The sequence below is a fragment of the Trematomus bernacchii genome, unplaced genomic scaffold, assembly GCF_902827165.1.
Source record: "Trematomus bernacchii unplaced genomic scaffold, fTreBer1.1, whole genome shotgun sequence".
In the NCBI taxonomy this organism is placed as follows: Eukaryota; Metazoa; Chordata; class Actinopteri; order Perciformes; family Nototheniidae; genus Trematomus; species Trematomus bernacchii.
In genome coordinates this window covers 16,120,794-16,147,699 of record NW_022987648.1, presented here as the reverse complement: position 1 = coordinate 16,147,699, position 26,906 = coordinate 16,120,794, and the positions used below count along the sequence as shown (strand labels likewise).

The 26,906-nt window shown below is 39.4% G+C and overlaps 1 protein-coding gene across 2 annotated transcripts in view; it reads left to right on the top strand.

The window, feature by feature from the left end:
* Positions 1–24,000, top strand: part of LOC117485672 (receptor tyrosine-protein kinase erbB-4-like) — a 304,065-nt gene extending 280,065 nt beyond the window's left edge. For both annotated transcript variants that reach the window (XM_034134304.1, XM_034134302.1), the window contains exons 21-28: positions 10,912–11,067; positions 12,562–12,637; positions 14,527–14,673; positions 16,966–17,063; positions 17,484–17,654; positions 19,911–20,160; positions 21,602–21,730; positions 21,857–24,000. In XM_034134304.1, the coding sequence (XP_033990195.1) occupies positions 10,912–11,067; positions 12,562–12,637; positions 14,527–14,673; positions 16,966–17,063; positions 17,484–17,654; positions 19,911–20,160; positions 21,602–21,730; positions 21,857–22,527 (1,698 nt within the window). In that variant the 3' untranslated portion in view covers positions 22,528–24,000. The remainder of the gene's footprint in view (positions 1–10,911; positions 11,068–12,561; positions 12,638–14,526; positions 14,674–16,965; positions 17,064–17,483; positions 17,655–19,910; positions 20,161–21,601; positions 21,731–21,856) is intronic.
* Positions 24,001–26,906: the final 2,906 nt, after the last annotated feature.

The following is a 26,906-nucleotide window of genomic DNA, read 5'->3' as shown; positions in this document are numbered from 1 at the left end:
TAGTTACACATGCCCATTAGTGTGCACACATTGTACAACAGCATGTCAACCAGTTAATTAACAGTTATTTACTACTTTGAACAAACAATAAACAAAACTGTTCAATAACTTTCATAAATGTCTGCAATATGTTCTGTAAAATGGGATTTAAAACTGCTTTGTCTATTTGCTTTTATATCGTAGTATAATCCTAATCTAATGTATCCAGTCGTATGCTCACTCCTTACTTTTCATGCATTTTCCCCCAAATCCTACCATTTAAAAACCTTCCACAATCATCTCACGCCTGCTGTTCCAGTTCACTATTTGTCAGGACCCGTAGGGACTCGTAGGGACTTGCAGTGACCGCTTAGAGCGCTTTATAACACAGGCCAGTGTTGTGATGACTGTTTGTGCAAATTACAGGCTACTGTAATTGAAGAGGACACAAATGAACTGGGACTCTGCCAGAAACAGAGTCATGTGGCTCAAGCACTTTGGCTGCTGATGCAGGCTGACCAGTCTTATATTCATCATGGTAATATAACAATGACAGGTTTCTGCTGCGGGAACGCATTGGCAAAGAGAGCAAGGAGGACAGAGTCAGACTCAAAAAGAGAAAGAGCAAGTCAGAGTGGGATAGTGGCAAATTACACCATGCCAAACACATTAACATATCCATCTGGTGTCTCATTCTTCGTCCACTCCAACTCACCGCGTCGGCCCCTGTTGCCCCCATCACAGGGCATGAATTGGCCCTTCCAGGACAAGGTCATGTTGTTGGCGTGTGTTATGAATCTGCCACCTGAACCTAAAGGTGCCTGTGGGGGCCTGGCGCACCGGCATGCTGGCAGGGTGGCAGAAATGACTCTGTTGTGGAAAACTGACAGGAAGCAAGGCTGTAACGCACAATCTGGGTCACACGCACACACACACACACACACACAAAATGACACCTTTATGTGTTCATGGCTTTAGTTTTCTCTCCTCTTAACCTGTCTCACTCTGTTTGTTGTCTCTCCATTACAGTACTGTCAAGATATACACTTAGCAACAATAATCTCATGTGTTTTTATTGGTAATACACATTCAAAGTGTCACTGTGTGAAGCACTCCCTGTCGTCTCATAGCCAGACTCTATGTGAGTCAGAGATGACTAAGTGTGCAACACTGTGCAATGTGGCCCGTAACTTAAATCTATGGGACAGAAAGAGAGAAGCACACCGACAGATGGCATGACCGGAGTACAAATAGACATTCAGTGGAAGTATTGCAGTATTGAAACATGGATAATAGCTAAAACAGAAACAGAGAAGTCAAATATATTTAATATGATTTATTGAGTTAAACCTTTGAACCGTATTGCTCAACTGAGTCCAAGCTGTATAGTGTTTCATCCTTATAATAGAGAGCGAAAATCAAGCGTTATCTAAAATTAAAATCATATCGGTAGAAAATTCAGGCCAAGCGTTACCTTCAAACAGATGCTTTGTAATATATCTCTTAATTTATCACACTGACCAAATTATAGAATATCTTTTCAACCCTAGGAACTGAGTCTGGAAGTTGTATTTATCGCAGGATGAACATTCCATAGCAAAGTCTCAGTTTAGGTAACAATACGCATGGAATTGAGTTTGCATTGCCATGAAAAACAAGTCTTTACCGTTGTATTGAGACTGAGAGAAATGCGTTTAGCTACAAATGACTGCTGGATGGCACACTGTTCCTTCTCTGTTGCCCTCCATCAACTTTGAATGCGCTGCTACACATCCTGCATCTCTTTTGTGATATGAAAGTGAAAATGACCCTTGAAGATTTTTGAGGCAGAGACTTTAATGAACTGGGACAGAGACGGTGAAATAAAGAGTGAGTTGCTGTAACATGCCCTTTCAAAACCGCAGTTTAGTCTTTCATTTTGACCTATCAATATGAGAAGATTCGATTAACAAGGAGAAAGATGGATGAGTTCTGCTGAGTGTTTGTATTTCTTTGCCCTCCCCATATGTCCACCTGCTCCTGTGTCCTTTCCTTGTTTGGACTTAAATGTGTTACACTGCACGTCCTACCCTTCTCCCAACCTCACCTAACCCCCTTTATGACCCCATTTGAACACAGATGTAGATGATATGCTGTCATCCCACTGCCACCTCCATACCTTATTCATCATACTATAACTGCACACTTCCATTGGGAAAAACTAGGGCAAGGAAAGTAAGGCTTAGGCTTGAGTTAGGCTTTAAAGGGTGTTTGGTTAGTAGTTAAATGTAAACATTAAAACACTAACATTTTATTTAACTGCTTATCTTTAAGTCAACCGAAAAACCTTTGAATCCGTATTTCCATAAAGCACAAAGAAAGTTTGGTGGCACTATTTCCCATCATCCCCCTCTTTGTAAAGTGAAGTCATCTAATGAGCATTTTAATTCCCTTGAAGCCAAATGTCTGTTAATGTACTGTAATAAACATCTGGGGAAGTACTGAGGTTATATTTATACTGTACACATTTAAGTTTCAGCTGACGTGTGTGTCTTTTAAATGCAAGTAAAGGGACCATAAATACTGTATCTTCTATGTGGATTATAATAGGGGCATGCTATGAATTCCTTCAGATGTTTGGATATACATTGTGATTCAGGCAATTATGAAAGCTACATTTGACATAACATTCTCATCAAAAGCAGCTTTAGACAAATCTGCTTCTTTCGCAATTGCTCTCCCATTGTTCTTTATTTCTCCCTCTGCCTGAGTATTTCTCCCCGTCCCTCCTTCAGTGGGGGATGAGGTCAAAGGGTAGCCATCATACATTCATTCATAAGAGTCAGCTGGATGAAGGGCTTCAGAAGTATTACTGTAGCTTGACACTTCAGGCGAGACGACTCTGGATATTTTCATTGTCTGTTGCCTCAGGTTTTGTTATTGTTCATCTTTCTTCAAGAAAACTATTGCTTATTTGAACAATATTACTCATACAAGACATTTTAATTTGTAATGTTACTGTACAGTGAATAAATGGTATCTTTTGACGTTGAAAATGCATCAGTCCATAAAGGATGTGCCTAAAGTGCCTGCCAGAATTGCTATAATATGTATTTTACTGGCAAAATAATTGTTAGAGGTTTGGATAATGTACTTTTCAGAACCAAGATATTGGATAATGGGGAATCTTTGTAAATTGTTAATGAGCTTTGTTCTTTGTTGCTCCCTCAAATTTGAAATGTTTTATAGGCCATTTCAAATTAGTACAACTACAGATCCAGGAACATTAAATCACTTTCATGCACCGAATGTGGATTCAGTTTTGACTTGATTATTCAACTGGAAGCAGAATTCTGTGACAGCAGGATTGTTAACTTTCAGGAAAAGAACAAATTCAACAGCCGTGGCCAAGTGGGGTCATTCCCTGCTCAGCTGCCACAGTGACAGATACAGGAAAGAGGTTGAATCCCATTTAAAGTGATGGCTGCTTGACAGCTCTTCAGCAAAAACACAACTACCCTCTGCCTCTTCCTCAGTATCATATCCTCATCTCCCACATACTGGAGAATACTACTGTCATGAAGTAAAACAACCTCTTCAAGCCCCTCATGTCATCTGATATGCTTTCACAAATAATTTCTCTGTTGGCCTCGACCAATTGCTGGATCGCAGCAGCATCCATTCCCTCAGTCTTACGTGATCTCCAAACTATGATCTATTACCCTCTGTATTATTGGCAATTGAAGCTGAATTCTCCTCTGTGGGGAATTCTCTTAGAAAAATAAGAGTGGGCATTGAACAGTTATCACAAAAAGCTCTTTTGTTTTTCTAGATGATCTTGTTTCAAGCCTTTTTGCTGCCAAACTTTCCCCTTCTGAATCATCTTTCAGCGGGATCTGTCGGTGAACCTGATGCCTGACCTGACTGCAAAAAAATCCAAAGAGAGCAAAAGATTTCCACACACGCAACCTTTTTTATCTCACACTGATGTTTCAACACAAGGAGTAGGCAAGAACAAAAAACATGCCTCTGCAAATGGACAGGGTTATAATAGAAGCATTTATTCCCATTATGTTTCTCTGTGTGATGATTTCAAATAACAAAATGCCAAACTTCAGATAATACTTTTTGTGTCTTGATAAAAAAAAAACACCACTTACAGTAAAACATTTACAGTCATTTTGAGTTTTACATTACAGAGCTCCGAAATGCAAAATTGAGAGATAATTTACCCTGCATCTCAAACATGTTTTGCTTGTAGAATTAACACCAAACACTGGTTTCCTCAACCTTTAAGGATTAATTAATCATTTTTCTGTGCATATACTGTACAAACTCAGCCTATTTGCTTTATTATAACTGTGTATATATCTTATATCAGAGCACAGGTCAAATAATTGATATAGTAGGCCTGTGAAAGACCTTGACTTGACTTCAACTGGCATTTGAATTGCTTCTCTAACCCCTTTTATTAATGCTGAACCAGAGATGGAAACGATAGCGAGAGAAGAGAGAGACTTAATTCTCCAAGACGATTCAGGCCAGCTTGCTGCCTCCGAGGCATCCATGAATGCTTTACGCACAATTGAAGATAGTCTAGGCTCGCTAACGTGTGTGAGTGTTTGTGTTTCCGTGTGTGTGTGAGTGTCAGCGTACATGCATGCGTGTGTTTGTGGAGTAATTCTACACACATGACTTGCTTGAATTGAAGCCAAATGTTTTTTAACAGCCTATCATATTTGCATACAGATTTTCTAGGTATGAAAATAGCACAGAACACAGTAGCGTGTATAAACTCCGAATACAAGAAAAATACTTCTTTTCGAGGTCATTTCTAAGCAAAATATTTATTTCTAACATTCACATTAAGATTGTTGTGTCAGGGGCTACAGATCATTTGACTACAGACAAAAGTGATATGTTCAAGCACAACAGATCAAGCATTATGCCAAACACACAATGCAACACAGTTTCAGTTTTTTTTCATGGAATCTCCATATTTTGATGCTTCCCTTTTATCAGTATGCTTATTCTGCCATCATTTATTAAAGGTAATGACTGCAGACTGTGCCTCTTGGATTACATTAATGTGTGTGTGTGTGTGTGTGTGTGTGTGTGTGTGTGTGTGTGTGTGTGTGTGTGTGTGTGTGTGTGTGGTGTGTTTGTGTGTGTTGTGTGTGTGTGTGTGTGTGTGTGTGTGTGTTGTGTGTGTGTGTGTGTGTGTGTGTGTGTGTGTGTGTGTTGTGTGTGTGTGTGTGTGTGTGTGTTCCAGTGGCGAGCCGTCAGGGCCCTCTAGGCCCTCTGTGAGGGCCTAAGATATTCTAAAAAATAATATTTGAAAACATAAAAAAATATATATTATTTTTTATATATTATTTTTGTTACATTTTTCATTAGTTTTACCAAAATAACTTGATTTAATTGTATTTAAAATAACATTTCCAAAGAAATAAATCCTTCGAATCTGCCTGTTCAGTTTCAGTTGGAATGTGAAGGGTTAAATGCCGTCTCTGCGAGTTACTGTGAAGACGGGAGACCTTGTTGGTCCCTCTGTACATTCACAGAGGGCCAGCTATAGTAACTCAATGAGAGAGTAATGTCAACTGACAGTACAATTGACCAATCATATCTTCCCTCTAAATGGGTGGGCTTTATTTTCGCGGACTTTATGACAAGTTCCGCCCGCTGTGGGGTTTATGCAAGTGGTGCAGTGACTGTGTTCAAGTCAGAGGGACGAACCCTCCTCTCTGCTGTAGGTACGGCAGTGAGTTATGCATAAAGCATTCATCAGAGAGAATAAATGTATATAGACAAGGGTTCCCCTTGCACACTGCTAACACAGTCTGAGCAGAGACAAATTGTTCATATTCAAGCTGCCCCCTAATGTGATTTTCTAAATTCATTCTGACATGGGAGCTCAAAATCAAATGAATGCCTACCGCTTTCATCAGCATTGTGTTATCAACCCCCCCCCCAAACACACACACACACCTCGCCCCTTCTCCTCCACATTGGTCCAATCCGTTACACCTCATTCCTTAAACAGTGATTCACCTTCTCTTGTGCCCACTGGGATCTATTTGTATCCAAACCATACATTAAACATTCACTACGTCAACCAGATGCTGTCGCGCCGTTAAGAACCAATAAAACTGCACTCACAATATGATAAAACAAAAAGACAGTCACCAAACATCCCCTGCCCTCCAGAAATACTGAAATAACAGTTAAAATGAGCCAAAAAGGCTGAACTATAAAAGAGATAATCAGCAGGGATGAGTCATGCACTCATGCTGCTGACTATTCGGTGCTCAGAATATAATACTCTCATTTACAGAAATTACGATTTTGCACATAGTCTGGTACCCCGCATTTGAAAGAAGATGTACAGTACCCCACAACAACTGACATCCTTTAGGTAAAAAGCCAATGAAATTTAATTTCACTTTGATTTAGTGGAGCTTTTTTAATTAAGGTTGTTATATTATTGCATATTGCTTAGAGACCAGCCTTAATTACAAATGTGCTTCCATAAAATATGTAAATGCTAGGAAGTCTTTACATTTTCGAAAAATATGGTAGCTGCTAAATGTTTTCATCTTAATGGATTTTAAATAATGAACACAAATATGAACAATATCAAAAAGTGTTTTAGTCTGATATGAGGGAAATTCTAATTAAACCAATAACATAATGTGGCACCTGAATAATTGTGGATAATAGCATATAATAAAAGTGCAATTTAAGGGTAATAAAGTAATTAATTATATGTGTTGGCATCCTGTGAGCTCTGAATGAATTCCTCTCGTGTCACATCGTCGTTCCGACCCCAACACGGGAGGCGGATCACCTAACACGCACACTCACTGAAGAAAGAGAACACACAAGAGGTTTATAGAGCCTCTGTAGGATGTTCAATCTCATTAGAAGTGTTTCCTCATGAATAACATTGAATAAGGATGAATCACTTGATTATAGATTCCTGTGTGTGTGCTGCCTGTGTGTGTTGACAGCTTCCTCTGTGTGCGACGGGGTGTGTGTGTGTGTGTGTGTATCTATCTCGCCAGAATAAACAACAGTGGGAAGTGCCAGTCGGTGAAAAATGGGCGCCACCTCCCCTCGCTCTTCTCCTATTGATTTAATCTCCAGCCCTTTGCCACCACCAACCCCCCAAATCTGTCTTCACAAAACCGTTTGAGGACATTCCTGTCCACTCGGGTTTCGTTCGCATGACTCTTTGAAATAAACATAAATAACCATGACGGGAGGTTAGAATATCTTCCGGGAGAGCCATAATTCTCCTGATTGGTGAGAGAGAATTGTGCCTGCAAACCTGTAGCACTGCGTAGGCCCTTTTCACCTCCATTTCTTTTTTTTAAATGGGATTTCCTTCACTACAATGTACTAAAGAAGGACATTGCTTGTATTATTTTTGCAAATGTTCAGTAAATCCGGCAGAAATCAGGCATATCTACACACACTGCAGAAGCCTATCTGATGGAGTTATTTTTGAAGGTTATACAGTATGGAAGCTTTTATAGAGAACATTTGAATAGCGTTTGACTCATACAGTTCAAAAATACAAATGTGTGAACTTTGGTTTCTTCGATCTTGCACAAACACATGACAAAGGATACTTGTTTATGTCACTGTGAAAACGTAGCGCATTCTTGTATAAAGGTGTTTATAATAAACTGGTAACCATTGTTACCTAGCATTGGGATTGTTTTCTTGGTTTCCTTTCCTACGTATGTAAAATCTTTATGTGAAGGGTTTAGGGCATGGGCATGGGCCTGATCCCTGCTGATTGGAAAGCAGCTTGTGTCTGGAGGTGTGATCATAACACAGTCTCTCTGAAGCCCTTGGATTTTCTGGCTGGTAAATACAGCTTCACAACTGGCATTTCCCTGGCTGTCGTATCCAGGTTTGCTGCAATTACAAACTTATAGCAGTGAGTTGTGCTCATCACATCCACATGGGAGGGCAGTAAATGAGAGCAACCGAGTAGAAAAAGGAAAAAGTTTGTTTCTCACGCACGTCTGCAGCCACTTCCCACCCTGCACACTTCCATCACCTCCCCCTCTCAATCTCATTGTGCTGGCAAATTAAAATTCACGGGCTGCCAAGCCATCCATTCTCCCTCCTCTGCTTAATTGTCTCGAAAATTGAGGAGATTACCGGGCGCGATTTATGTACAAATAAGAATCTGTCAGAAACCTGGCAGTGTATACCATGACGAGCACACACACACAGACTTTGATGATCTGGAAGCTTTAGGCAATGACCGCTATAGGATGCCTCAGATCCAGAACATTATCCTTGTTAACCCTTTTTGTATGTTACACTGAGTAACATGTGCTGGATAAAACACCAGAGAGAAGGAAAATCACACGTCATCACTCCTACTTTTATTAAAGATCAAGAAAAAGGTTTCATTGCAGCATAACCAACATCATTGTTACTGTTGGATAAGGTTATGTAGACCTGCTTAAAAAGTATTGCCATGTCAGCTGACAAGGTCATTTGCTGAGTTAAATGTGAATATTTGCTACATTTAGATTGTGATTGAGAAAGATGGGATAAGACCTCTCTCTTCAGTAGCAGTAGCAGCAGTAACATCGGACTAGTCTAGCTGTATATTTATCACCTAATGTTTTGGCAATGAACACCCACTCATTGTTGTGTTATAGTTGAAATATATTTTGATTAGACACTTAGATAAAGCTGCCAGGAGTTCATAAATTTAGTACGAGTTAACATATTTTCAAGTTGGCAACAGCTGAGCTAACATTTGGCTCATGAGAGCTTATTGAGCTTGGGGCCATGTGATAGTATTCCTACAGGCAAACATGAACAGCAGTTAATGATCATCATACATAACGCTATCAGAGAGACCAGGTTTCCTGATCCCATAATCACAGGTGGCACTCTTTGTTAAGAGCTTTGTGTGGTCTGGCATGATGTGATTTATTAACGTCATTGCTCTATATGCAACTGTTTGGTTGGTTTTAAACTAATACACGGACATCCAGTGGATGGAAAAGTACAAACAAATCCTCACCTTTAATAAGCTTCTTCGCTGATGCTCATCTCTGATTCTTATCAATGTCCCGGCATGAACTGAAGATCTGATGAAACTGCCAAATTTAGCCTGCTGTCAGTGAAATTATTCAATGGTCTGTGGCGTACTGTATGATAATGTTGGTCCACCCATCCATCCAATCAGACAGGCATCTCATACACGTCAGGTTGAATAATGTTGTGAAATGAAATGACAATTCACACTGATTAGCAGGCTAGAAAGTATCAGACATCTTGAACGTATCCTGACTAAACCTCATTCTCTTAGGGAGGCCAGTCCACAACATTCAGCACACAATCAGACTGTTAGACTCATTGTTGGGGATTGGACAAAAAGGCGTAGGTTTTACAATGAGATACAAACTCTGCATTGTTTAAAAAGGATTGGTGTCTACTCTAGGCACTTGCGTGATTGCGTGTGTGTGTCACAGAATTGTTATGCATTTAGGATTTGAAATGTATTATGTCTAAACTCTCTTTGTCATTTCCTTTGTTTTACCCATACCAGCTTAAAGTCGATTATCTTTTTTCTGTTCTTTTTTCAACTTCTTTCAACCCCCCCCCGCTACACATACACACTCATAAACACATACACACGCAGGTGTATCTCCATGTGAGTTGTATGTCTGCAGGTATGTGTAGGTTTGTGTGTAATGTGCAGGTGTGCGCAGAGACCACATGTTCTCCCCTGGGAAGGAGCCAAATGAGGCACTGTGATTATAGCCTTACCGATGTAATCTCACCTCTTAGACTGTCGCCACTCAACCCCACCTGTCCCCTCTCCTCCTCCATCCACTCCTCCTTTCATTCCGGCACACTCCAGCTAAATCCAATTTGTTATATTTTCAAATAAGGCCTTGTTTTTCTGTGCTCTCGCCACTTGAAACAAAGTGGCTTCTATTATTGCTTCGCCAATTTGAAAGTTTTCCTCCCCTCGCTCCCTCCTCTTACTTTTCCTTCAGGTCCCATTGTTCTTCCTCTTCAGGTCCACTCTCGCTGTGATGCACAGTAGGCAGTGAAGGCTCTAGATGTAGCACAAGAGGCAGCAACTCAAAAGCTGTTACACAACTACTGAGCTGTTCTTTTGTAGCTTGACGACATAATGGTCATCTTAATTTTTGGAGGCTGGGACAGAGACTTGTGATTGATGCTGAAAAATAGAATGTGTTCTTAATAAGTAACTACTTATTTGGTTTAAACATTTCCCAATAAAAGATCAGTAACAACCATTCAAATATATCTTTCTTTTGCAACTGTGTTTGCTTTCTCAATTTGCAGTTCATTTTTGACACGTAAAGTGGATTTTGAGGGTGATCTATACTCTGAAAACGAATAATCATCTGAGCACATTGTAATGCCAGATAAAATTTCTTGACCAATGTTTGAGGCAGATAATCATGATAAATTAAGTATATACCGGTAAAAGACCAGAGAGGTTGTCTCTTATTTGTTTTATAAATATATTGAATTAAATGTTTTACTACAACATGCCTCTCTCCTATGGTTTTGAATTGAAATTGAAAAACTGCCCTCCGGGTTGATGCTTATGGATGCTGCTATTATTGCTTTGCCAAACATTTGGCAAAAGAGGGCTTTTCCACAGTCTTCTTGTTTGATTGATTTCAATTATTGCTATAAAAATAACAATATGGTGGTAATGATGATGACACATATAATTAAATGAATTCTAATTGTATCTTGATGGTGACGATGATGATGATCATGATGATGATGATGATGATGAAGACAGATGGTGATGTTGAACAGCCGTCAGACTTTCATATGAGCATGCCTCATCTCATGCCTGCAGTGAGGTGCATGGTTTTGATTGAAAATAATCGCTGTGTGTTTTATTGTGTGTGTGTGTTGCAGGGGATGATGTACCTGGAGGAGCGTAGGTTGGTCCACAGGGATCTGGCAGCCCGAAACGTCTTGGTCAAATCTCCCAACCACATCAAAATCACCGACTTTGGCCTGGCTCGCCTCCTGGATGTTAATGAGAAGGAATATAATGCCGATGGAGGAAAGGTGATAAATGTTTTTTAAGTATTTTAATATATTTATTAAGGTGGTGCAATTGCATGCAAAGTCAAATGGATAAAAAAAGCTAGTAAATATCAACACAAATTTGTTTTACGCTTATCCCTATGCTCTATAAATTGCCTTCATGAAAATACAAACATTTGAGGAAACAAAAAGAAAGAGTGCAAAAATGTTCGAGGCTTGGTATTGGTAAGTGTGTTGCTAGCTAGCTTTAAGCTAACGTCTGTACAGTTGGTACATTGCTGTTTGGACCTACTAAACACTAATGTCCAGCTGTTTAATACGTGCGAATGACACACTGTCTGAAACGAACACATATCTGGATGTTGGCAACCTCACAGTGACACATGGCTACAGAAAGGCCAATCATTTGAAAATAAAAACCTTTTTAACAGCAAAAATAATTTTATCACAGATTTCAGACTTTGTTTTTTGTAAGGATTAAAGGACAATAGAGATATAACCTGTTCATCAGTGAGTACAGCTAGCTGCTGGTTGTTTCCTTATTTTTGAATAAACAGATATCAGAATGGCATTGACTTTTCCTTTAAGCAAGAAGGCAATTATGAAATGAATTTCATTTCATTATTCTCTCTTTAACTTTTTGAATGATTTCCGTTTCAGGAAAAGTAGCAATAGTCTAGCAGTACATTGCTCACATCATCAAACCCTGCTTTACTCTAGGCTACTTTGATATTTCTGTATCGTCATTTGAGCCTGTTATGAATGACCTTGTTATCTTTTTTATTGTCTGTAGTTTGTTTTGTTTGGTTTTAAAGGCTTGACGAGATACAATATTATTGAATTACTATTTTAGACCATATCATTGACTGTTGTAAATACAGCAACAGGCATCAACATTACATTTGGTTTTATATCCTAAGGGAGGAACTTTGCCGATCACAAAGGACAGTTTTAGTGGAGTCAGTGAGACACATTTCTGCTCTATTGGACCGTTTTATTGACTTTTGGGGAATCGAATCTCAGAACGGTATTAACGTAATACGTCCTTGGAGCTCTCTGTACTTCAGCTGCCAGCCTCTTTTCATCTTTGTTCATCCTTTTTTTCCTCCTTTGTATTTAGTTTTTAAACCATTGTTTCTCAGGAAAGCCTATTTCATCCCTCATTCTTTTGTGTGTAACGGTTTGTCTCAATGTTGAGCATTCTAATATTATCCCCTCCACTGAGAGAAAGACAGACACACTTTAACCTTCGACACCCCCCTCCCCTCAACCTCCATCACTGCAAACAATAGAATTGGCCTTCTAATCTAATGGAGTCAAGCTGCTTTGCAGACTGCCAATACAGCTGGAGTTTGTGTGCATGTGTGTGTTTGTCTTCTCTTTCATCAAACTATTTTCCACTTTTTTCTCTTTGCAGTTCGTTCTACCTAAAAGTATTGTTTGTTGTCAAAACGTATTTAGTTGGTTTACTTATCAAGAGATTGAAAAACTAACATGCTTTTTTTTACGTGGCAGATGCCCATCAAATGGATGGCCCTGGAGTGTATCCATTACAGGAAGTTTACTCATCAGAGTGACGTTTGGAGTTACGGTAGGCGTTAAACATTTCCTTCTGGGTACCTGGATGATGTAGAAAACCATGAGAGCCTCAAAAATGTTATATGTAAGACAGACCTATTTGTATAGCTATATGCAAAGTGACTTTCAATGTGTGTGTTCAATCTCTATGGGAGCAAGACTTTGCTGTGTGTGCATGCCCTCTAAACAAATTAGTAACATAATGTTAAGTGCTGACGAACAAGCCTTAAAGGGCAGTCAAAAGCTAGATACTCAAAGAAATTATCCAGCAAGAATAAAGCATAAAGCCTCATCATTGGTCCTGCAAATAGCTACAGCAATAGTGTTCTTTAGCTTCTGTTTTCAAATGTCTATATACGAAATGTGGATGCCATGTTCAATTCTGCTTTAAAACAAAACATTTTCTCTATTTTGGACATTTGAATTACATCCTCCATCTTACTCCTTTTAATTCCACTAATTCTTTAAAAAATATATATGGTTACTTTAATTTAGCCTTTACATATTATTTACCAATGTATTGTTACTTTAAATGATTTCATTGTGTTTTAAATGATTTCTACAAATAAAAAGACTTGATTTGCCTGAGTTTCTTTATAAAGGAGATGCAATGTAATAACTGTTGTGTACTATAGTCTCAAAAGGTTGGTTTTCAGCCTGAAGCAGAAGATGGGCAGTGACGGTGCTGTCCTGACTGCAGTGTGGAGTTCATTTCTCCACAGTGGGGTCAGAACAGAGAGCCTCCAATGAGATTAGCAACCAGAGGGTCCACTGAGTGACAGGATCAACAATCGTCCAGACAGAGAGCACACTGGCTGCAAAGAAAACCACTGAAAAACAAACACAAGCAATATAGTCAAATGTAGGCAGACAAAAAGTGTGTGTTAAAAAGAAGATAGGAAAGCTGTACATTCTGAAGAAAGTTAACCAGGCATATGGCATGCAGCTATTGTACAATAAACTCCAGACTGCTTGCTAGACAAGCAGGTCATTTATAGAACTAAAGCAGCTGTAGAAGGTTTTGCCATCATAGCAGTGCTGATGAACAGGAAATGAGTGTTGAGTTCTTGCTATCCCTGTGTAACTGTCTGAACATGTGGCAATCACACGCACTGTGAAATGTAAACAAGATGATCTACTTTTTGAAGTACTTAAGCATTAAAAAATCGGTCTTTGAAGCCATGAGCCTGTCAGCAAAAATGTTATCCTACCAGTTTTATGAGGTTTTTATTGCTCTTTTTCATGTAACAGCTTCCTGTTTAAGATGACCAATGACTCTTAAAGTAATTTGAAAAAAATGATTTTCTAAACAAATATGCAAGATGGGTCGTATCAAAGAGAATAATGTCTGTTTGATTAAAAGTATCAGTATGGTTTAATGTGTCCATGTCCCCAGTGGTCCTCTATGACCGGGGGCTATTAGACTTCCATCTTACAGTATAGTGTGCATTTACTCTGCTAACCACTCATTAATACTAACATGATGAAGGCTGAAGAGTTCTGAAAGTTCTGATTGACTGATGACTTTCAAGACTGTGATGAGTTCCTCTCCTCCACTCATCTTCTGTCCTCTGTGGACTTGTGTTGTCTTGTCTTCTCTTCTTTATTCTTTGTTTTGTTGCTTCCTTATTTTGTCTTACACATTTTTTCTCTTTGTTCTTTATTTTATTTAAATGTTTTAGTTGTTCTGGTCCATCTTCTATTTTTCTCTTTTTAACTAACCCCTCATCTCAACTCTTAATCTTCTCTGTACTTATTCATTGTCACATTGTCCTTTCTCCTCTTGTCCTTTTCTCTTTTAACATATGTTCTCTTTCTGCCCTACGTTACTTAACTGTCGTCTTTTTTCCCATTTGTATTCACGTTGCTTCATCTCTATTTCTTTTTGTCCCTCCGTTTTAGGGGTGACCATCTGGGAGGTGATGACCTTTGGAGGGAAGCCATACGATGGGATTTCCATCAGAGAAATCCCAGACCTACTCGAGAAAGGAGAGCGTCTTCCTCAGCCACCTATCTCCACCATCGACGTCTACATGGTCATGGTCAAATGTAGGTAGAAAGGGGGGTCACATTACCAGACATGCCTTAAAATATACAGTACTTTTACCAATATACTCAAATACAAGACCACCACAAACCACAGCCTTATATTACCATTGTTAAGTCAACATGTTTCCTACAGTCTCAACAAATATTTTGCATTATAAGCTTCATAAATATATGTATTGCTTTTGAATAGCAGAATATTGCCCATGATTTACCGTTTTTGTTTCCATCCACTGTTTAAACTAGCAAAAAAGCTGATTGAATGGTAAAGGTGAAGAAAGGGCCAACTGTTTTTTTTAGTTAAAGCATGCTAAAATAATTACGCTTTTATAGAGAGAATTTTGAAAGGCCACAACAGCTGTTTCGTATAAGAGGGTCTAGGTGGTGTCAAAGATGAAGTTATTAAAAGCTGACATATCGCCACTCTAAAATTCCACCCATCTGTTATATTTCAGTTTATGAATGCTACTGACACAACTCTGATAGCACAACTAGTGAGAGACCCTTCAAAATGACTTTAGGAGGGGTTATGTTAGTAGATGAATAACAGTATGAGCTCAAATCCACCACCAACATAATGACCTCATTGGTCGGTCACTGCTGTCATGCGCTGGGGTCACAGGTGGCGCTGTAACCTCTGGCCACTGTTGCCGGGGTGAAGGTTTGGTGCCAGCACCGCCCCAGCCTTGTCCTGCAGTCTCAAGCTGCAGCCTCTGGTCCAAACTGTCACCTTGGCTCTCAGTGTCACCCCGAACCTGCGCCAACCTGGCAAACACACACACACACACACACACACACACACACACACACACACACACACACACACACACACACACACACACACACACACACACACACACACACACACACACACACACACACACACACAACACAACACAACACACCACACACACACACACACACACACACACACACACACACAGCGGGCAGAGGTCACTGTCACCTGCCTGTTATCTACCTTTGCTTTTGCACCACAATACCGTACATGCAGAACTAACACACCTCAATATTCAGCATCTCAAATATGGAGATTTCCCGCCTTTCTGTGTTTTATATTATATTAAATTAAATATCTTGGGTTTTGGCTGACCAAACTATGATTTTACAGTATTTTCTGATTTTTCAGATTTGTTTCATTGAAGAAAATATAAATACAAAGAATAAATGTAGTTAGTTGCAGCTCTAGTGGACTGGATAAAGGGTTATATATTTAAGATATGAAATCTCTTGTATCTGTATGTGTGTACTTGTGTGTAAAGCCACATCTCTCAATCTCTCGATCTCTATTTCTCATTTCCCCGGATACTGAGACGGGCGCTACACAAGGCCAGATCACATGATTACTTTGGCATAATACCAATTTGTTCACAGAGAAATTGGCAGAAGGAAGTATTACTCCATATGGCCATTCTAATGATGAAACAGTATTTATCTTCAGATTGAAAAAGTGATTACAATAAGAAAGCAACTTCATTAAAAAAGTACTTTAATCTTTCATTACGGAACAAATAACCATGTTTTATATAATGAAAATTGGTTTAAATTGAAAATCTTTTGAGACCTTCAGGAGAGGGAAGTTATATTATCAGGTTTGTCTTCAAGTTTGCTGAGAAAATGCGAAGACTTTCAAACTGCTGAGGTGATATGAAGACAGATTGTCTTTTTATTATTAATGCTTTATATGTTTTATGATAGTATATATATATATATACATAGCTTGGCTGAATTTTTGTTAATGTGTGATCACATGCTTGTAACATAACTTTGACACAGTAAGAATGAGTGGCTGGGATTATAAGGAATACTGTCTAAAAACTACAAAGGTCAAGGAGCTGTTCTACACAGGTTTCGCTCTAACTCATTAGTAGCTCACAATGCAGCCACATTCACATGTAGTTCAAATGCAAAGTATGTTAGTAAGGGCTCAAAGGATGTATATATATATATATATATATTTGACATGGTCTGCGTAGGCAGAACCTTTGACAAGTGTGAAGAATAGAGAAATGCTCCGCCTGATCAACACTGACACATGCACCTTTCCTCCCACTTAAGTGCTATCGGTTCACAGTCAGGAGAAAACTGGATCTTGATTGGTGTAGATGAGGCTTTGGTTTACCTCAGAGAACAACATACTGTTTTTGCAGGTTACAAGGTCCAATTTAAATGTACAGACTTAATGAAGAGATAAAATCAGGTATTCACAGGTTTAGATATCTCAATATGTATTAGAACATCATATTATTCAGACACTAACATAAACACTTTCTTCAGGTTGGATGATTGATGCAGACAGTCGGCCCAAGTTCAAGGAGCTGGCTGCAGAGTTCACTCGGATGGCTCGTGATCCCCAAAGATACCTGGTCATTCAGGTAGGTCAATCTTTACCTCAAATATCAGGATATCATGACATTCTTTCGGTTCTATGCGTCTAAAATACAGAGTAGTTACCTTCAAAGTGAAAACTGGCCAGTTTTCCACTGTGCTTGTTTTGTATAAATGTATACAGAGTTTAGATTATGTTATTTTCTATTACAAATTACATTTTACTTTCCTCATTCCTTTGTAAGAAAATACACTACTACAAGTACTTATTTCACTACCCGTGTGTAAAACTTTAAACGATTGAGCCAGCCTGAAATTAGTCGACAAACACAGTAACGCAAAGTGCATCATTAGAAGAAATCAAATAACATTACACATCAATTAAGGTGAATGTTTGAAATATATTATGCAAATCAGGATGTAAAGGGCCTCAAAGTTGACACTCATCTACACACAACTTTTCTCAGGGTGACGACCGAATGAAGCTGCCCAGCCCAAACGACAGCAAGTTCTTCCAGAGCCTCCTGGACGAGGAGGAGCTGGAGGACCTGATGGACGCTGAGGAGTACCTGGTGCCGCACTCCTACAACATTCCACCTCTGGCATACACTCCCCGAGCACACATGGACTCTAACAAGGTATCGACGTCTTATAATAAACTCCAAAAACACTGAATAAACTTAAGTTACTGATGTATAATCCATTCTGGCCAAAAGAAGTATGAATATTTGGACAAAATGGAACCCCTGTATTAGGTCTCATATTGTAACAAGTGAGATTTCATGTATGTTTTTATTATAAAGCGGGTAAAGAAGCTATAAGAATACTGTCAAAGTATCACAAGGCTCAATCTACGGAGAAAGACCCGGAAACACTGACCAATCAGAGTGGAGCTTAAAGAGACAGATATTTAAAAGTATTGTTCCAGCCCAAAGGGTTAATTCAGGATTAGTGTCGTGAAAATAATTTGTTTTACTAGTTACCCAAAATGTAGCCATACATTTGCATAAGATGTCCCTTTTAATATAACTTTGTAGCACACATTTAAATGTAGTTGCTTATATTGTCATTTTACATTACCTTTTTGACTACCTTTTTCTTTTGAGTGTGGCAGCAGGGTGACTATCATGATGGAAAGAAGACGGTGTAAACTCAAAGTAGTGATTCAGAACATTTAGATGGTCCCTAAAGTGATGTGGAAATGAATTTTCTCAGCATGTACTTCAGGACTCTCCTGTTGAAGCACAAACGATTGAAATCTTAAAGCAGAACTCACACAGCTTTCTAAGTTTCACTTTCATCTCCCTCTTTCTTTCTCTGTGTGTTTCCTTGGTCTAATTCCATTGTGAAACTATGGTAATTGTCTTCTTCAAAATTGGGGTTTACAGCAATATTCCCTCAGTTATTTAACTGTTCAACTGTTCAAACGTGTCCGTCTATCTTTGGACTTAAATCTATCACAAAACCAGTCACACAGCCAGGCAACTCAGCCATTTTGTATTCCAATATCCCCCCCTGTGTTTGTGTCAGGATAAAACGCCTGCCGAATGCCAATGCGAGACAACTCCAACTCTGTTTGGTGCATTTCAAGGGGTGACAGATTACTTATTTGCATAAAACTGGTAAATGTGTCCTCCACGATTTGGGGTTTTTCTATTCAGGCTGATACTAGATGATTTTTGATACAGTTGCATTAATCCACATAAATCATGATGATTAGTTTAATGAAATCAATTATTGCCAAAGAAAGACAATATTATTTGTTAATACCCATCCACATGTCTAACAATTACAGTTCAGAATTTGCAAGAATTATAAGTAAAAAAAGACTGTGCGTCGCGATTAATGGCAAGGTTAGTCGTGGTTTTACAACCTCCACAGTAGACAAGGAGCAGACATCCTGTGAGTCACCCATACTACACATCAGTGACTGACCCATCTCTAATTTGTGATAAAAGGCTATGTGGGTCTGTATCCCTGTTGAGCCTGTTGCACCACTTTCTCGTGCCATGCAGGATGCCAAAAAATCATCAATAATAAGGGAACCTGATGAATAAATTAAGAGGAAACGTTTGATCAGAAATGGGATTTTAATCTGCCTATTCATTCACCGACCAGTAATCCACAAACGTTTCCCCCTCTTTGTCTTTCATTTATGTAAGTGAAAATAAGTGCCACAGGGGAAGAAAATGATTTTTGATCTCTTTAGACTGCTCAGAGCTCAGAGGCCATGCAGAAGAAACTAAGAAAGGGAATTTGAAACAAAAAACTAACTTTTTCTGGAATCCAGGGATAAAAGATCAATCCGAAAAAGCACCCAGTGAGGTTCTACAAAAGAGCCCCTTTTTTGTTATGAGCCTAGACACAAATGCACACAGCACGGCAGGGCTGATATGGTTACTTTAAGACTTTGCTGCATGGAGCCTTTTAATTAAAATCCTTTTAATTAAATTGTCCTTGGCAGTCATGCTGCCATATCACTGTTTGGCACTGCTGTTTGTCTCCCCTGCCTGTCACATTGAAATATTACAGATCAACAATGGTACAAAGAATGTGTCTATTGTATGGACTTTATGCACAAACACGTTTTATTATTAACAATGCCTTCTATGGTATGTGTTAATTGCTTATTTTATTGCAGTACATTGTATGTTTGTTTGATTGTTCAATAACCTGCTCTCAGAACCGTTGTAGATCAAAGACTGGAAAATACAACATGTATTTACTTACTGGCAAATAAGCTGAACGTTGATAATGAATAGAAGAACAGCAAAACACAAACGTTGCAATAACTCCCCACTGTCTCAGGGTTTGCTTTGGCGTGGTTAATGGCTATTCTTGTTTATTGTGACATCCCTGTCCCCAATCCTCTAACCCTCTTTCTGTTTTCTCAGAACCAGTATGGCTACCACGACCCCAGCTACAGCATGGAGGACATTATGGCCACCCTCCCCAGAGTGGTCTCTGTTCCTCCTGTCTCTGGGGTCTGCCTCCTACCACAGGACCAGTCGTTAGGGGGGCAGATTGGTGTTGGATTTGGCCGCGGTAACCTGGACGACCCTCGCTGCAATGGAACCCTGAGGAAGCAGGCCTCCCCGAGGTCAGGCAACCTCGTGCCGGGCTCAGCGCTCACTGCTGGACAAGGTAACGACTGAAACTGATCCATATTGAAATAGAAACAGTATTTATAAAACCAAGACATAGGTTAATTGAGCTGTTGGAAATGTCTTTCATATATTTGATGGAAAGCTTTAGAGTTGTAATCGATTTATTTTAGACATTTGACTAAAGTTTGTATTCGGAAATGTTTTGGTAATCAATAAAACACTTAGTTCTGAGCAATGTTGTGATAATTGCCTTAGCTTGCTGATCTACTCTCCTGCATAATTTTTACATATCCCAATTATATTCCTCTTTACATAAGCAATGTATTTGCAACGTAAACGCACAATGAATTCTTAATGGATTAACATAGAGTCTCATGGCACTTTCCTAAAACCAATACTTTTGTTGTGTGTCATGTGGGTGTGATCTCAAAACAGCTGATATACGAAAAAGCTGACTTGTTGTCGACAATTCAGTCCACAAATAGGTTTTCTCAGGGTCAATGATTTTAAATTGAATGGATGTATTAAAACTGTTTTTTTTTTACTATTTTAGGTTGTTGAATAACCTTTTTAGCTTATGGTGATGTTTACTATTATAATTTTTTTGTCAGTTATGAATTGTTATTTAATAATTTCAGTACATTTTTATTCATTTCAAACTTTTTTGTATGGCCCTGCATCCTACAACATAGTCTTTCCCCACACTCCCAGTGCCTAGCCAATACACTGTGATTACTGGTATAAGCAAATCCTTGAATTATAATATATAAACCATAATTTGCTGCAATAACTTATCAATGAAAACCACCTTCAAGCGAGCGACAGGCCCTCGCCCTTCTTTAACCCAACCTATCAGTTGTTCCCTCGCTGTTTTTTACTGTGATGATGGATCACTCACCAGCAGAGGATTTGGGAGATGAGCGCAAAGGCTAAGCTTGTAATGAGCAGCTGTCTGGCCAAACTGAACCACATATTACACCTCTCAGGCAGAGAAGCAGCAGCAGCAGTTTCAGCCTCTAGTTGTGTTGAGCCTGTTTACATGCTTTTTTGGGACCTATTTATGCCTCCTTTGCAAAATAAATTGGGTGATGAAACTGAAAATGTAACCGTACAAGCTTTACATATTATACTATACCCATTCGTATAGTGGCAGTTGTTTATGAGTTTGTTTATTCAGGTACCGATAGTGATCTATCTACTGTCAACAGATGAATAATGAAGTGCATCTCAGGTCAATAATACCCTGTAATCAATATAATATAAAAAGCGTTTGACATTAGCAATAGCCCTGAGGGTTTAATCACAGAACAAAGATAACAGCACACAAGAATGAAATGAATGTGTTATTCTTGTTTATGGTGAATAACATTGAAGGTTTTAGATGACAAGAGAAATCCATGTCCATGATTCATGGAGATACACTTAATTAAGTATCATATTCTTTAAAAAAAATCCATCATGTCTTTTTCCTTTTAAAGGTGGAGGGGAGGACAGTAGTGGACAGCGTTACAGTGCCGATCCCACCGGTCTTTTAGCAGAGCGAGGAGTAAAAGGAGACAAGGACCAGGAAGGCTACATGACTGCCATGAGAGACAAGAACAACTCAGGTTCATTTGACAAACTATTGACTAATTTGTGTTTATTTCTTTGCACATTGAGATATGATAAGCAAACCCAAAAGTTACGGAAATGAATACTGTTGTATAGTTTATGACTGTTTTGTTTGTTTGCAGACTATCTCAACCCAGTAGAGGAAAACCCCTTCGTCACCCGCCGTAGGAATGGTGACGCCCACGCAGTGATTGATGGAGCCGGCTGCCACACCCTGCACATGGCTGGAGCTGCTGCTGCCACCAAGAGCCAGTCCACTCACGGGGACGATGAGTATATCAACGAGCCACTGTACCTGAATACCTTCCTCAACCCTGGGGACAAGAACGGATTGGCTGGCGCAGTGTCCATTTCTGGCCCAGGGTCCTCTGCTGCTCAATCAATATCGCAGACGGTCAACCCATCAACGTCAAGCCACGTGGTCTCCACCTCTGGATATGTGATTCCCCCTGGCCACCTCCCCCACCAATCGTATCCATCACACACCCTGCACCCGGGCCATTCAGGACACGCTCTGCACTCAGGCATCGCCAGCGGCACCATAATGTTTGATAAGAAAGGCAAGAAGGCCACTTTTGACAATCCTGAATACTGGCAGCACAGTCTACCCCCGAAGTCCTCACTGCACAACCCTGAGTACCTGCAGGACTGCAGCACGCGCTTCTTCTACCGGCAGAATGGACGCATTCGCCCCGCTGTGGCCGAAAACCAGGAATACTTGTCCGAGGCTGCTATGAAAGCCGGCAATGTGTTGCCACCCCCTCCATACAGGCAGAGGAACACTGTAGTGTAGTGACCCACCTGTAGCACAATGACGAATGAATAGAGGGAAGGGAGGGGGATAAATAAACAGGCCTCTTGTTTCCATGCAGTACTTTTCAGCCTGGGTTCTCCTTGCACCCTTCCTGGACACGTCTCTCTGTTATGTTGAACTGCAAGTCTTTTAGTTTCACTCTCAAGTTCTGCCTTGTCTTGACAGGACTACAATAACAGTCACTGACAGCCTCACTTGACTTTTTCAGCTCTATCCATGAAAGCAAGTAGACACGTTTTCAATGTTGGTTCCATTGTGGAGCACACTGTCCTGCCATCCCAAGTATCAGAGAGGCACAACAACAACACAATGAAATAATTGAAATGTTTAATCAGAAAAAAAGGAGACATGAACTGAGGTTAGCCCAAAGAGAGAATTATTGCCATGACCTTTCATGCTTTTCTTTGTACACCCATTAATTACAGTTCACCATGTGTTTCTTTAGCACATATTTCACCTATAATGATGCGCACATTGCTATTGTGTGCAATCTATACAATGACACACGCATATGGCGTTGTGTCGTGACTCACCAGCAAACCCTCAGTCAAGCAGAAGAGCCCAGATGTGGCTTGCATGCATGTCCACACGCTTCTCTGAGTTTTACATGTTGCTGCACCAGTAATGGCATTCAAACATTTATCACACACAGCTCATATCATACCTAAAACATGTTAACATGCCTGGAGCCTTGACACACCAATAATATCCATACATTAATTCATAAGTGTATACATGCATACTGACGGATAAGCTCGCTGGCACTGGAAATATATTCTGGAGGAGAAGCTCACTTGACCTTGTGCTGGAACACAGAGTGTGCCAATAATGGCAGTCAGTGTTGCAGTGCAGGGAAAAGGGTGAACAGGAAAGTAAATGTCACCACAGTTTTATGAAAAACTGATATCAACCAAGTACCTGGTGGAAAGCATTCTGCAGATTATTGGCATAGCTAGGTTGGGATTTATAAGGTTGTTCGCTCCGAAGACGACCCTGAACTTCCCACGTCACTCTTGTCCCCCTTTCATCCACAACCAGCATGCCATCCACTTCAATATTACCTGCATCAGATCATTGTAAGCACCACTGTGACTGATGATACCAATGGTGTATGCAGTGGCATGGTATGGACATATATTTCAACAGGGAAAGGAGTGTGACGATGGTGAATATAAACGAAAAATAATACGCTTTTAGAATCGAGATCAGAAATTATTTTCATTTTTTTTTTTTTTGCATCAGGGATCTGTTTACTTTGTCACTTTTTCTTACACTAACGCAATGAGCACAGACACCAAGCCACAAATGAGCAATGTAGTTCTGGCAATGAGGCTCACCCTGCAGGGCTGTAAATAAGCCAATTACATGTCATTACAAGACAAATCAAATCCTGGAAAAAAGCTCTGTGGACCGAGCTGAGACATAAAATTATGAGGATAAACTTGTTGGGGGGGGGGGGGGGACCTCTCTGTGTTCATACTATTGTTTGTCAGAAAAACTGAAAATGAACTTTGACCAAGTATTCACGACTACCTTGCTCTGTCTCTCAGCGCTTGGAAGTGGAACAGGGAGAGAGAGAGGCTGTTGAAATGGACACTATGAGAAAATGGGAAATTTTCTTTTCTATTGTTATTTGACATTTGTTGTGAGATATTATAAGTTATCACTGAATCCACTGATGGCTATAGCTTTCTGTACTCATTCAGTACTGCCGGATGCCACAGTTAACTCTGACGGAGACCACTAGCATCTGTTGTCAAATGACTTTGAAGCCTAACTTAGGCTGGGGTTGATAATTAAATAGCACTTAATGCTCTGACACAGCCAAATGACTTTGCTGTTATTATCGCTCTAAGTGGCAATTCATCTTTTTTTTGCACTCACAATTTAAAGTGAGATGCTCGCACCTCAGACTTTGTTTCATCAGGAATATTTCCTACAAAGGAGCATACCCACTCTTATTAATGATATGATAGTAATGCATTGGGGTTGGGAGATACAGTATCAACGATGTATAACAAATGTGTCAATTGTCCGTACAATATATACCCAAGTAGCTACTCTTTTGATATTTCTTGTTTTATAATACATACTTAATTTTGGTAATTGTATTTCTGCATCAATGTCACAAAAGCCTGATTTTCTAGTTATATAATTCACTAAATTAAAGGGGTACTCTAGCGATTTGGCATTGCGCTTCCATAAAGTGTAGGAAATCACATGAGACAGTCTAAAAAATGAAGTAATTTGACCTCCTACCTCCAGTTTCTAATGCAGGCTTTTTGTTAAAAAGCCTTATGCCCAAGCAGATATTAACCTGATGAAATTATTGTTGATATCACCTGGCTTAAATGTTTTCAACTTTAGAAAGATCCCTCAAAAGCTGCATAACAAATTGTTCTCCTGTTTTCTTTCACAAGAACAGATCATGATTGGTAAATTAAACTTGATGTGTACAATTGTTGGTGTGTACCAAAAACCGATATTTCCATCTATAAACAGTTTCTCAATTGAATGAACAGAACATATTTGTAATAATAATAATAATCTACACATGCCCTTATTTCAGATTGTATTCATACCGCCCACCCTGAATATTAGGTGATAATGTCATGTATTTGGAGACCGATTAATGCCTGTGTATGTGTCACTGCTGGCATACCAATACACAACCACTGTTACACAACCTTGTGCCTCTACATTGAAAATACCAGGCAGAGGGAAGGTTCAGTTCAGCAGTGTTGATGACTTCATGTCCAAAACACAGATGTCACCCTAGCACAGTGTTTCTCCCCCTTTCTCAGGTTTTATGGGGAACAATAATCATTCAGTTGAGCTCCAGCTGAGACACAAGTTGCCACATTAAAATGGGACATCAAACCTATTGAAGAAAACATATAATGGAAGATAGATTAGCACCCTGATACCACAGTAAACACACTGCTGAAATGTGCAAATGGAAATTTTATAGGTGTGAGGAGATGGTTCTTGAAGTCAGCTCGCTGTTAATTATCATTGACATTGCTCTGTTGCTAACTTGATTAAGATGTGTTCATCTGCTCTGATGATTTCATTTATGTATACTGTCTTTGTGTAAATGTCTGTCAGCGTCCTCTCTATGTGTTTAGATTGTTAAGGTCAGTAAATGTGTAGTTTATTTTTACCATCACCCATTAGGTATAAGTTGCAGTGCTTGTAGACTACTTTTGGGTCGTTTGTTTAAGTGCAATGACAGCAGTGGATAGTCACCCAAAGGCATCGTAATGGATCTCTATGGAAAAATAAAGCCAATCTTGTGAAGGAGAAAACCTGCTGGTGCTCTCAGTATCGGAGCATCACAAGGGGATTTTAGCTTTTTGAATGCTAATTCATCCACTTTCCCTTTTTGTTCTTTTGGGAAATCATGTTACCCGACATCTCACCCAGTGCACCAGCTGAGAAACCGTGAACGACAGGCAATAGGTTGTAATCCTGCAGCGGGGCTAAAACTAAGGTATTAGCATTCTAGAAATGTTACCAGGCCAATGCATCAATGTTACAAAAGCTAGCAGGAGAGAAGGTGCACTGTAACTGGCAGAGGAGACCAGAGTAGATTGCCATCCTTTCTTTTTTCCTCAGAGGTGACTGTGAATTGTATGTAGCAAACACTGTTCAGCTGTACAGAAGTGGAACCGAAAAGCAGCTATGTGTGGAGTGAACACGAACAAAGACTAAAACAATCTGGAAGTGAAAAGTGATTTTGGTCAAATGTTAACAGGAGTCATAGTTTCATGTGAAAACATATTATATTCTGTGTCAAGGTACAGAAAGCCTCACAGGCACAGTAGTTATTTAAAGGAGCACAATAACTCCCTTTCATGACTAAGTAAACTGGCCTTATAGTAACAGCTATCATTTTTTATTCTGCATCCACTTTTGTTTTGGGTTTAAATATATTTCAAAGAAATGTTGATATTAGTATTGTAAATGGTGTTGTTTAAACTCTTGTGTTTGCTATTCAGGGTATCACATTGTCACAGCAGATGTTTTATTTTTAATATGCAGTTTGAAGGTTTCATTATCTCAAGTCTGTCATGTTCTCTACTTAACGTTGAAGCCATTCCTAGCTATGTCCCAAGTCAGGGGCTCTGTGTGCCATCCAGTGTCTGAAGTTCAGGCTGAACCTACAAAATGAAACTAGTTTAAAACTGACCAAAACTAATGGCTGTCCAGGTGCATATTGTCATCTTAACAACTTATTTATTCTGCAAGTGTTATCAAAAAGCTGCCCTCAGAAGACCTATTCTCTTTGTTCACACCCTAAAATAGATTGTTCAATGGTTTAGTAAATGTGATTTGATGTTGAAGACCTCAAATTA